The sequence below is a fragment of the Porites lutea genome, chromosome 11, assembly GCF_958299795.1.
Source record: "Porites lutea chromosome 11, jaPorLute2.1, whole genome shotgun sequence".
NCBI classification, from domain to species: Eukaryota; Metazoa; Cnidaria; class Anthozoa; order Scleractinia; family Poritidae; genus Porites; species Porites lutea.
In genome coordinates this window covers 14266482-14279590 of record NC_133211.1, presented here as the reverse complement: position 1 = coordinate 14279590, position 13109 = coordinate 14266482, and the positions used below count along the sequence as shown (strand labels likewise).

Here is a 13109-nt window from a genome sequence, read left to right as displayed (position 1 = left end):
AGCCAGTAAAACCTCACTTTTGGAAATTTCCCGTCGTCGTCGTAGTCGTGCAGTGACGGAAAAAACAGAAACCAGAAAGTGCGACAAATGTGCAGAGTTGCCTTGGGGTGGTGGGGGGGGGGGGGGGGGGGGGACGGGGCCTAAAAGGGAGCAGCCTGCGAGTAGCTGCCTTTTGGGGAAAGTGAAACAAGTGCCGAAGTTACTTACTATGGAAGCATATTTAAGGGTAGGGAAACTATCATTTCGGTCTGTAACCGCTCCCACAACGTGAGCAGATGCATGTTATGGCCTTGAAAAAGTCGAGAGAACATTCAGGACGGAGCCTCCTCGCATAAAACTTTGTTGAGTGATCAGAAAACTAGAAATGTATCAATGCTCGAACCTTCATGTTGACACCACTTTATTGAATTTTCTATAATTTAATCACAAATAGACAGGGCCTTTGAAAAGGTCTTTAAAAATGATGTTATATGATCCTGGGGGTGCACTCCCTTATTTGGCCTAAATGGGTAAGTATGAGCCTCTGACAGTTCTCTTGCTCACCCCTCCCCCCACCCCTCCCTAGCCCCAGAACACACACACACACACAAATAAGGTGACAAAGCCAACGTTTTCTTATATTAACAAAACCTTTTTTGAGGTGCATGAAATGAAACACACTTTTGAGAAGTGTTTCCTTTAATCTTCCTAAATTATTTATTACCTTGACAAAGGCTACTTTATTTAGCAAATATCAGTAAGTAATAAGTCCAGCTTAGGAGGTTTTGAAATCTTTCTCAAATGCTTGACATGTATCAAGGCTTACCGGCAAGTTAAATAAACTCAGTATTTCTAGTTCTCGGATGCCTGGAAAATCTGAGGTCAAAAGGCAAAGACATGAACTACCAGGAAGGTTTTCTTTCAAAGCAGATTTTTCTTCAAGTTACTGTCCCCTCAATTTGAAGTCTTACTGGGCCAGAACACAAAATAACCTTACTGTAATCTTTTGCAAAAAAACAGACTTTAAACGGAGATGTGATGGAAGGGGTACGGAGTGCATCCCATATGCAAAGGATCATTTACTTCTGGAAATCAAGTAACACTGCACAGGTGAATTTTCTCAAAACTTAAAATAATTTAAAGAAGGTTATTTACAACTGAGGATCTACTCTTTAGGTTTCTTCAACGAAAGTAACCAACTATGCGATGGATATGACCAGGTAAGTTTGCCAGGTGATGCTCATCGATCCTTGAATGACTGTTTCATGTATATCACAAGGGAAGGCTTGCCTGCATTAAAGAGAAAACAGAAAGTATTAAAGACGGACAACAAAGGTTTACAGTTCAGGCACCAGTTGTTCAAAATGTGGATAGTGCAATCCACCTGATACTCATTTATTAATAACTATCCGGTGGATGAGTATTTAGAGACACCAACTGACCAGCTAGTTAATAATGTGTTATCCAGAGGATAGGATTATCCACCTTTTCAACAACTCGGGTCAGGGTTGTTCCTACACGCAACCAAACCAAATGCCAGTTAAGAAAGGTCTCTCCTAGCTAGAGTGGTTTTCGTTTGAGCGTCGTAAAACCAAAACCAAAGTAATTACTCTGACCAATCACATAGGACACAGACAATACATTGAACCAATCAAAACTCGAAGTAATTACATGTGGCTGATGCAAAGCGCGGGAAAATGCATGCGAGCGCGTCACAATTGGCTTTGGTTTTACTTCTGATTGGATGAAAAGGTGGCGCGAATCTTTTAAGCCAATCGCATCGTGTAGAAAGTGCAAAACCAATTACTTTTCGACACTCAAATGAAAACCGCTCTAAGACAAAATACTGAAACTCTAAAGGAAACTGAGAAGGCAATGCCCGTGGAAAGTAGCCTGAGTTCAACACTGAGGTTCTCTTGTTGGGTATCGAATAAAGAGAAAGCTAGATAGTTTATTCACAGGGTAAGTGGTCACCTGAGGTTACAAGTTCAAGCCCTGTTCTAGCCATAAGGTGGAGTCATTCCTTGCTGTTCAATTCCCCCAGGGGGAGGGGACTCCCAACTGAAAGCGGCGGGGATACTCGTCATCTCGCTTAGGGGGGTAAATTTCGTCTCACTTAGGAGGTTCTGGGAAAAACGCCATTATATTTAGCCGTAAAGGACTCCTTTTATAATAGGGTTGCACGTGAAGCAATATTAAAAAAATTATATATTTTAAATTCCTTTTATTTACTCGATTCATGTAATCAAAGTTTCAAATGGTCTCTTTTAGGGGTCAAAAATAGGTTGGGCCACGCCCAGATTGGTCTCCTTTAGGATTTTAATTCAAAATTTCTGACAAGCACCCCCGCCCCTTTCATATGGAAGCCCTCCCCCCAGGTCAATTCCCCACCTACTAATTGCACATACCCAGTAACTTGAAATCTTAATGACACTCCTCCCCATGTTAAGCATGGTTCAATATTGTACCTCCTACCATTCCCAACCCAGGCAAACCCCGCACCAAGTCCAACCCTTTGGTTCCATGGGTGGGGAATCCTAACATGTGATCCAGTTAAGGGGGCTGGCGGATAGCCTGAAATTCATCCGATTGCTTCAAGTCGTTTTCTCCTCTCAACAACATCTGAATCAACCGGCCATTAATGCCATCCAGTGACGTCACTCACTACCCGAAAACCGGCTAGTAATTTTGACTGGTTGATTGTCTAAACATTCGCATAATTATGTATAATTATGAAAAATTTTAGCGGGATTGTGGCTAAATATTCAGCGGATCGCATCCCTGGCATTCTTTCGTTTAGTTCAAACATTTCGATAAGCCTAATCTTTATCTTAAACAGCAAAATTGGCCTTGTCTTCGAAACTGAAATGCTAAATTGAACTGCGAATGAAGAATCATTGCGGAGAGTCGGTAGGTTTTGCATTTAGAGCCGCTTTGTGGTTTTGGCGGCTGATGATTTTGTTTGCGCAAAGTTTTCTGAGATCAATGTTATAATTCGACCCTCTTGCTATTTTTACTGTCAAGTGTAATGATTCTGTTAGCTTTTCTTTCTTGTCTCCTTTTTTTTTTCCTTCGTTAAGGACCAAATAGCTGCTTCTCAATTTTAATTGTGTTTTTGAACTAAGTGTTCCGTGTGTGTGTTTATTTCATTCCGTGATTGCGACCGAGTTTGCGTACAGAATTTAGTACAACCAGACAACTGGTTCAGAGTTGTACTGCATGCAGTTTATAGTTTGAAAGTTAAACATGAATTACGATCGAAAAAAATAAAGAAGTTATGTATCATGCAGACATTTCCAAATGATATTTCTCGGTTTGCCACTTGAAAATCGTGTTTTACTTTTTGCATGAATTAAAGCGAAGGTCAAGGAGTAATGACGTCACTGGACGGCATTAACAACCGGTCGATTCAGACATTACTGAGGGAGTAATAACGACTCGAAGTAATCGGATGAAATTCAGGCTAGCTGGGGGAAGGGCAGGGCAAATCAAAAATAACTTCTAGTAATGTTGTTCTTGTGAAGTTTTTCATTGCTCAGTGAACATGATGGAACATATGGAGAAGACCCCCAAAGACTGTTTATCCCCAGGGGAAATCTGAAGAATTTGAAGCAGACTGGTTTAGAGAAGAATAACCTCTAACTCAAAATGTTTTTCAGGGTAGGTTTATGATTGCACCATTATAAATGTACTATTACTGTTCTGTCTGCTGGTTGTAAGCTTCTTTCATTTGAGGAAGTGCTCTGAGAGTTTCTTTCTTCCCTTTTCTTTTTCAAATACACTGTTCATGTTTCTCCCATAATACACATGAATAATACCCTGTTAAATAAACTCTAGAAAAACATTTCAGTTCTTCTTAAAACATCTTGTTTGCTATTAAATGGAAATCAATAATGTCATCTACATGTTATACCCAAAACAATGACTGTGTGATCGATAACTCATAAGGAGCCCAGGGAAGAGGAATAGACCACCAATAATTAAGAAAAAAAATGGCAGTTTCCCAGGCGTATGCCTGGAGGGGGGCAGATGATAACAGGTAGAATTGAACCATGCATAGGTTGACCCCAACAGCGTTTGTGCTATATATAGTGTTGACAGTAATTTAACATTACTGTACACAGTCACGTAAAACACTCTCACAACCCTACATGACTTACAGCAAATGTACGGTTGAACTTAAAATCAAAATCATACAATAAATGAATAAGGCTGTAGTCATTCAAGGTAGACAACACAAAACGCAATTTACACACTAATGGCAAAAACAATTGGCAAATTACTCACAAAGCATTAACATTTTAACACACTTAAGATTTTACAAAGAGATTGAGATCAACACGCCTCATGAACACTTCTAAGAGATTGCCTCCTACCAGTTCAGTTTCCCTATTTCAGATTGGCACCTTTTAAATTTACCTATATTTACTTGACATTTAGTTTACCATAAGTTTGTCTTTTATCACACAATGGTGAATAATTATCCAACAAACTTATTATCCCCTTCCGTGACAACTAGACAGTGATTTTTACTTGTCATCAGAGCTTTTAGGAAATACAGAATATGCACAAAAAATTAAATTTTCCTCATTGTTAAAACACTACCTCGTGCATGAACATCCCCATTTATTTGTCTAGTAAGTAGTATATCATTTCATCATTTTCATGTTTTACATTTAAAGTGCTGATACCTTTTTGTTGAAGTTCTGTTTGCCTGGTCTTCCTTTAATCATTCCATAAAGAATACAGGTGATGACCAACACGAACAAGAAGTAACTGGAATATTGAAGCCTTAAGTTTACAGCTGATGCATCAGCCTGAAGGAAAATATTAATTAGCAATCTGACGGTACACAGAAAATAACCTGTACCTTTTCATAAGTGCCCAGTTTTAAAATATAATTATCACATGCTCTATCAAGGAGAGTTTATGGGAGAACAGACCGACAATGGAAATGGGGCGATGATGGATTAATTTGTTCTTTATTTGTTGCATGTGCACACTGTGGATTTCTGAGAAAATGGGTTGTAATAAGTAAGGCATTGCTTACATTAGCCCCTGAAAGGAGCCACAATGACCTAATGTACCTAGTTGCACAAGAATCCCAGCCCTCCCCCCTGCTTCCTTTGTGGAAGCACAAAGCTATACAAACAAACTTAAAGGTCAGCTTTTGGCAAGGCTGTGCTCTGAGAAAAAACTGAAAGGAGTCCAGTGCTCTGAACATGTAAAATCCAGGGAGCCCACCAGATTATTTCTATAAAAAAACAAGATTTTCTAGTCCTAATCCCCTGGGAGCAAAAGTGAAGCTGCAGGGGCCACCAGGGGCTACTAGAGCACAGCCTCGTTTTGGAGAGCTTACCAAGGACATAGTCCCAGTTGGAGACTTATGATCATTCAGTGGTAAAGCCGTTTCAGCTTTGATTCCATTGATACATTGCTGATCATCCTGATGCACTGTTGTTGCATGCTTTTTTACATTGTTCATTTGTACAATGCTAACATCTTCTGAGGACATGTTGCAAGCGCTTTTAGACCTACAATAAGATAAAGAGTTTTTAGCAGGCAACTTTTATAAGCAGAAATGGAGTTTAATTAAAAATGCACTGCTACAGTATAGTAGTAATGGAAAATAATTTTCTTCTGAAGTAAACTAAGACAATTTCAAATTAACTGAGAGAATTAAGTGCAGGAAGCCTTGCTGCCATGAACTAGACAGTACAAATTTTTGACAATGACAGCGAAGGTGAACACTGAGCTTCTGGTTTGTTGCGTTCCGGTTATGTTCACGTTGTTAACTTTTGATTTTGTTCCTAAAATTGAAATACAGCATTCGATTTATAATGAGGCTTAAAAGTTTCATTAAAAATTAGTAAATTAAAAACGTAATTCCACCAACACTGCTGTGGCTCATTTCGAAACGTTTCTTTTTTTATTCTGCTTATAAGCACCCCCCCCCCCCACCCCACCCTTCAGATATAAGCCCACCCAAAATCCCTTATGAAGTTGTATAAGCCCAGGGCAATTTTACGGTATATGGTATCAAAGTAGGAAACATGATGTGGCAAACAACTGGATGAAACATGGCCTTAAAATGAAAACGCTTTTGGTTACCCACAAGCAGGACTGAGGAGTTGACTCAGGACCATACCAGGAAAAACCACAGCTATTGGCCAGAGCAGTAAATGAATCTGGGGTAACAAAATCTAAATCCAGTGCACTAAACCTCTAGGCAATACTACCTCCAAATATTCTGATCTATTTTCACACTAATATAGGAAGCAATGATCGGGTTTCACTTACATCAGATGTTGTGGAACAATGTCATTGGGAACTGTCACTGACACGCATGTCTCAACATAAACTGATTTGCACATATTTTCCTGGCAATCTGCAAAGATGTGAATTATATGGCTACAATATTACACACCCTCGATCTGATTAGCTGCTGACTGGGCTAGATTTCCTTGTAATCACCAGGCATTATTACCTTGGTGTCCAAGGCATAAACAAGCTTTGTTTAACTTGCTAGTGGACATCCATTTTATGGTCAATTGACAGTGTCAAAAAAAAATACACTGACCAGTGTCACATGACTGTATCATGGGTTCAAGTGTACACCTCACTGAGGTGACGTGTTTTCTTAAAGTTATTTGCTGACCACTTGTTGTTTATTATTATCATATATGATCTCTGGCCCAATTATTTCTGGTGTTTTACAATAATCGTGCTAAAAAGGCCAAATATCAGTGTTCCAGCCAGAAAATTGTGCTTGAAGGCCAAAGTGGCCGATACAGCCCATTTTTGGGGGCCAGATATTTCAAGAAAGGGCCAATGTACCAGTATCTCTCTAATATGCAAAAGAGAAGAAGCAGGTGGAAAGTTAAGGAAATGAAAATGTCAGTTTATTTGAAGCTGACATGGAGCATCCCTTTTTATACACAATAGAGGAAATCTTCTGTAATAAAGCAAACAGTACAATCAGAAAACGCAATGACCATCCATTAAAAAGCTTGCTCCCAAGGTACAAAGACTGTATTGCAAACCTTCGAAGGAAATCCATTGTCAGGTCCAGCATTAACACTGAACGTTTCAAAGATAGCTTTTTTAATAGATTAATTTTTAAATATAATCTAGCTGTGTAAATACCCCATATGTATTTTTAATCAATTTAATCTTATTTATTCGTCTTAATCATTGTAATTTTTTTTCTATCAATATATATTTTTACTGTAACATCAGATATGTAATTTTATCGGATACTTTTTAATAAAGACGTTATTATTAAAGAATGTATGCAATTAGAATAGTAAGTAATTTTTTTCATCTCATTTTCCACTTCACAGTCAAGATCTACTTTCATTCGCTTATTCTGAACTGCTTCGTCTCCATCCACTTTTTCGTTACTTCTGAGAAAAAACTTTTGATAGACCTTGAAGATGCGTTTGTCAGGTTTATCCTTTTTCAAGACGCCATGATGGATACCCATGAGCTTCTGCGATATTACAAAAGCCAAGTCGAAGCTTAGTGGTCTCCAGACCACTCACGGTAAATCAGGTAAACTCAAGAAGATTCATCGATTGATTTTCATGTTGTGTACAAAGGTACGGAGTCGTTGTTCTTTAGATTAAAAATTCTGTTTAATTGGAAAATTATTGTAGTTGAAGTAACAGAGACCATTTTAAGTCCACGCAATTAAGAAAGGAAAGGGCCATAATGGCCCTTGAACGCTTTTGGTGGGGGCCATCTTTCGATCTTTTGCGGGATTCCTGCAATGGCACGCTCTGGCTGGAACACTGAAATATTAATAACTTATTAACCTTGTCCTTTTGGTCAGTACAGGGAAATCTCAGGCCCCGACCTTGATGTATTGACCTCTCTAATACACCGAGGCCTCAGTCTGAGATTTCCCTGTAATGACCTCACTCTAGGTTAATGAGGGCTATTTAATCACACCACAGATGCTTACCACACAACAAAATTTCAGTAATTTACAAATGACATTTAATGCACCTACCCATGGTCCATGGCTGACTGAGAGTTAATGTCATGTTTACCATAAAGTTACCCCAGGGCCCTGGAAGACGAAGCAATAACATAATATGAATAGGCCCTTTGTAGCTAAACAGTCAAGAGGGACAAGAGACCTTGCCAGCTGGAGGGCATGAGATGCAGTGGGGCAAGAAAAACAACACAATTACATAACTTAAAAAATAATTAACAAATAATAAATAAATCATGACATAGAGGTAGCACATGCACAAAGTGGTTCTTAGTCTCCCAATCCTGGTCAAACGGGAATCTGGAAATGGAAATGTTGATTTTTGAGGAGAAAAAAACACGGTATTAATGACAATTGAGCCATCAAAACATTATGGGGATAACCAGAGTGCCCGGAGAAAAGTGTCTCTGAGCAATAAAGAGAAGCAACAACAAATCCAACCCACATATGGCGTCGATGCCAGGATTTGAACCCAGGGCACATTGGTGGGAGGTGAGTACTCTCAACACTGCACCACCATTTCTCCGCAAAGTTTCACTCCTTGAACATACCACTGTGTCATTTTCTCTCCAGCAAGGTGCTTTTGTACCATAGGACTGTTTAGCTACAAATGGCTCATTGAAGCTTTAGATAAACACTTACAACTTTATGGGGTGATGACCCAGACAGAAGTTGCTTTCTTTAAATATCAGCATCTATAAAAGTGTGGGGTGTAAAAAAGCATAAAAAATGGGAGCAAGTGGATGGGAAGAGGAAGAAAGAGAAATCAAGCCCTTGTTCATGGCCTGTTCACAGCCATTCTATTTTCTCATTGCCAGTTGGTATTAAGAAAGAAAAAATCAGTGTCAGAAAGTGAGTGCAAGAAGCATTAGGGGTGGGCGGGGGAGGGGGGGGGAAGGGGAGTGAGAAAGAAGAAACAGCTGTCCTCTTGCCTACGAATACACCAACCCTCCTAGCTCCTTGCTACTTATAAGGATGTTTGGCAGGAGAGATGAGGGTGCCTCAATGACAGAATTTCTATACTGATGAAGAAACTAAATGTTCACATAATTAAAAATCTAGCAGTCATGGGGTTCCAAAAGTAAATTTGCATGAGTTTGACCTGGTGGTAAAGGTTTGAGTTCTTCTGTGAATGGGCCTCAGCAAAACTCAAATGCTATATACTCAAGGCTGCTGCCCACAAAAATTTTTTGGGAGCCCTTTGGGCTCCCGAGATAAATTTCAAAACAAGTGCTTCATTGTCTGTTTACCTTTATTTGGCGGAAATATTTTTTTGCCTACGGCCGATGACGAGCATTTTCCGTTTTTGTCTCAGAAGTGCAGAATGAACAGGGAATTTTAATGTCCTTCGTTCACTGGAAGTTAGCCTGAGAATTTTAGTCGCCCGTTTGTGCTCCTTGTTTGAAATTTTGGTTGCCCGGGGTCAAATTGTAGGCGCCTCTGGAGACTGGGCACCCATTTAATAGGCAGCAGTCTTGAATACTCCACTAATAATGGATATTTTGTAGAACATTTATCATGTTTACATTTCACCTTTGTGTGGCCTTTTGCCTTTTGCCTGACATTCGCAATTAATAGCTAAGACAATATACAATAATTATGATGTTAACCAGTCAGAGCTCCTGACCATGTTCTGGACAGATTTTACATCATGAGTATGGATTTTCTGTCACTGAAGGGCAGATTGATGCATGCAAAACATCCCCAAAACGTGAAGAGCAAGGAGAGATGACTTTCCTCATCTTGGGAAAAATGGAGAATATAATATTGATAGAGACAAACATAAATGATTAGTTTGCAAACTTTACAGTATGAATGTACTGCAAACCTGTTAGCCCCAGTTCTGTGGCTGGCGTTTCCACTGTTATATGGGTGACATTGTTGACCACTCCACCAAACCCTTTGGAGGGTGTGAAAAACAGATCCAGCACTGGGACAGTCACAGTGGTAAAACCAGCAGGGGTAGGTGCTGTCATGTTGGTTGAGTTTACAAAAGTGGCATTTCTTAAGGTTTGGTTTCCAAAAATGCAAAACTCAGAGGAGGCCAGGTGATTGAGAAAAGAGTGCCACTCCTGCAAAAAAAAGGAATGTCAATATATATTGGACAACAAACGATATACTACGATAAATATGTTATTCCTTGCGAAGCAAGAACCAGAGGGCCTTGCAGAGTATGCAGAGTTCATAACATGTCATTTTTCTAGCTGGTGGCGAGAAAAATATCAAAAACTGAATTTAAAGAACTATTTCATATGGTTGGCAGAAAAGTCAAACAAGACACCATTGGGGCATACACTTGGGCATTCTTGTCTTACACGTCCCGGTACGTGAGGATTTTTTGTGTCAGATTAGTGTGAGCATGGCAATATTGTTACTTATTAAGGGTTGGTTGAAATGGTTGGCAAAGGAGATGTGGAGCCATTGTGGATGTTGCTTAGTATGTAAATATCTTGAATTTTTCCTCAGAATTCCAAACGTAAACTGGCTCACTGAATAGCAAACAAGCATGACTACAAAGAAATGTTATGAACTGGGAGCAACCTCTCCATTTCAAGCATGAAGTGAACGCGCGAGTGAGTGGCAAAGCTGTGAGGGACAGAGGAAACGACAAGCTTTCACTTTCTTTCCCCGCACCTTGCTCCTGCAACTCCTTTCACGTGCCATTTGCGCGTGACTTCTCTTGATATCCCTTAAATGGAGAGCCTGCACGGAGGCTGTTACGGTTTTCATTGTTTTGAGAGATCGTTGCATCATCATCATAATGGCTCAGTCAATTCCAAGCATAACCATACCCCCAAAGGCAATTCAGCGTGCAAAGAAAGTCGTGTCTGATAGCCCGGGGCTAGTGGATTTTGCTATTGGGCTAGTGAGTTTTGTTCTTAACTTACCCGATGGGCAAGTGCTGTTTTTTGGGGAAATTCAAATTACAGAAGGATGGTAATCAATCCTACTAATCAAAAAGGGTTTGGTGGCTAGTTGAAATGACTTGTGGGCTAGTACATGCTAGCTACAGCTTGCGCGAATGGCAGGCTGTGAAACTGACTTTCTTTGCACCCTGCATTTGTCAAGTGCTGACATCTCCTCTGGCTCTTGACATCTGAGCAACAGCAGACAAAATTGCTCAAAAACTTGTTTGTACCTAAACCCATCAATTCCAATCACTTCTGCCAGATTTATCTCCAATTATCGGAAGAAATCATTCCGTTTCTAGGTAAAAACAACCTTCTTCCAAACTGAAAAGTATCCCTGTGTTGTTTTGAAGAGTTGAAAATGCTTTGCCATCTGCCACACAGTCCTGTCCTGTTTCATGACCCATACTTAGGAGATCTCGATAACTCTTACAAAATAGAACCCTGGTGTGCCGCTGACACCTCCATACAAATGGAAATCAGAGGAGCTCCATCTTTGCATGAAAACTGGTATCATTCTTAAGTTTCAGATAAATAATTTGTCATTTCAGTGGGTGATAAAACAATTGGAAAGAAATGTGGCTTGTATGTGAGCATCAGCCATTTCTTGGGGAAAAGCATTGAATGGCAAGACAAAAACAGCTGTGCGGGATACTTACTGACGCTCTGTCATGCAACAAATCATTTAATAACATAGCTAATGTAGGTCAGCCTTCAGACGGGCACCTAGCACCAATCGCATGGGTATTTGCATTAGAGAGTTTTCTATGTTTAACCTTAGGTCTAGACAATTTTGAATAACAATAATATATAATAACATTATAACGTCTTAATTCGCCAAGACTTTCACAGATCCTTTAAACCTTTTGAAACAAAATGCATAATAGAAACAAGGAAGTCTTTGAAAAGTTCTCCACCGATAAATATTTTGTTAAATAAACGGATGTCAAGGGGGAACTTTAGTAAAGCTTTGAAAGCTTTGAAAAAACATCAAGTTGGAATGAAGGATGATAATCGTAAAACAAGCACTTTTCGCACAACGAAAACGAAGCTAAAAATGACTGACTTCAAGTAAATAACTACCTTGTTTTGAATGTCGTTCACGTCGTCAAACCAGCCATACACCTGAACGAAATAGCCAAGTGAAAACAAACCAATTGCGAAAGCCGCTAGACAAACCGTGAATACAAAACATGGTGGACGAGAAGCGGCGAAACCGAACAAATTCTTGCAACACTTGCATTCAATCATATTTTCAGAGTTTTCTGCCTACGTTGAAAGGAAAACTGCAACAAAAGAAACAAATGAAATTGGCAGGTGTTATGCTGTGCTGTGAATGGAAATTTAGATCACGCATTTATGGTAATGACTGCATGAGACACGTAATCAAGATTTTACAAGTTTCAAAATACCTTTCCTCAACAAAACCAGTGCTGTAAACGCTTCCAATTCATCAGCCTGTTCCAGAAAGGTTATAGAAAGGATTCCTGTCGGTTCCTGGCTTACATTGGAGCTCACTGGCAGAGAAAATGTACTTTACTCAGCCGACCGCCATGTTATGTTGTAAAAATTGGATTAGCTTGGGATCCACGCCGGCTGAGCCCGGGTGATTTGACAGGAGGGGACTGGACCAGGAGGGGACTTGGATATTTCACCTTGGTGGCACGCAAAAAGAGAAGCGGGGAGGGGTGGAGGAAAACGGGAAGGGGAAAAAAGGGGGTCCTTTTCATAAAAAAGGCAAGAAACCGGTTATTAGTGGTGTAGGAATTGGAATATTATGTGCACCTTTTAGCTTCCGAGTCAGATCAGATGGCAGCATCTTTTGAAAGTCCATTATAAAAAAAAGACTACGTTTCTTACAGGCAGGGTCAGGGTGGTCTTTGTATTAAACTTGATGCTGAAAATGATCACGCATAATCTGTGTAGCATACAGCTGTCCACGTAAGCCGGTTACAAACGCGAGATGATACTTTATCATAGCCTGTTATTCTCTTTCTAGAATAAAAAGAAAAGAAAATGAAAAAAAAAAGAAACAAGCTTTAAAACTTGATGATCTGCGAGAAATATAGTAAAGGGATCACGTATAGCCAGTAAGAGTTACTTTCTTTTATTGAAAATCTTGAAAATGCGACCACCCCAGAATGTTACCGAATTTTCGAGGCTCAACTGTGGTCGTATTTTTAACTATCTTCTCCGTTTTTAAAAATTCTTTTACGGGACTT

The 13109-nt window shown here is 39.7% G+C and overlaps 1 protein-coding gene across 1 annotated transcript; it reads right to left on the bottom strand.

Moving 5' to 3' along the window:
- Window positions 1-653: 653 nt before the first annotated feature.
- Window positions 654-12467, bottom strand: LOC140952436 (transmembrane protein 248-like). The gene is made up of 8 exons (XM_073401859.1): window positions 12300-12467; window positions 11971-12173; window positions 9807-10050; window positions 7994-8053; window positions 6280-6367; window positions 5339-5513; window positions 4671-4796; window positions 654-1269 (listed from the first exon to the last, which is right to left on the bottom strand). The coding sequence occupies exons 2-8, from the start codon at window positions 12136-12138 to the stop codon at window positions 1252-1254; spliced, it is 879 nt and encodes a 292-aa protein (XP_073257960.1). The 5' UTR covers window positions 12139-12173; window positions 12300-12467; the 3' UTR covers window positions 654-1251.
- Window positions 12468-13109: the final 642 nt, after the last annotated feature.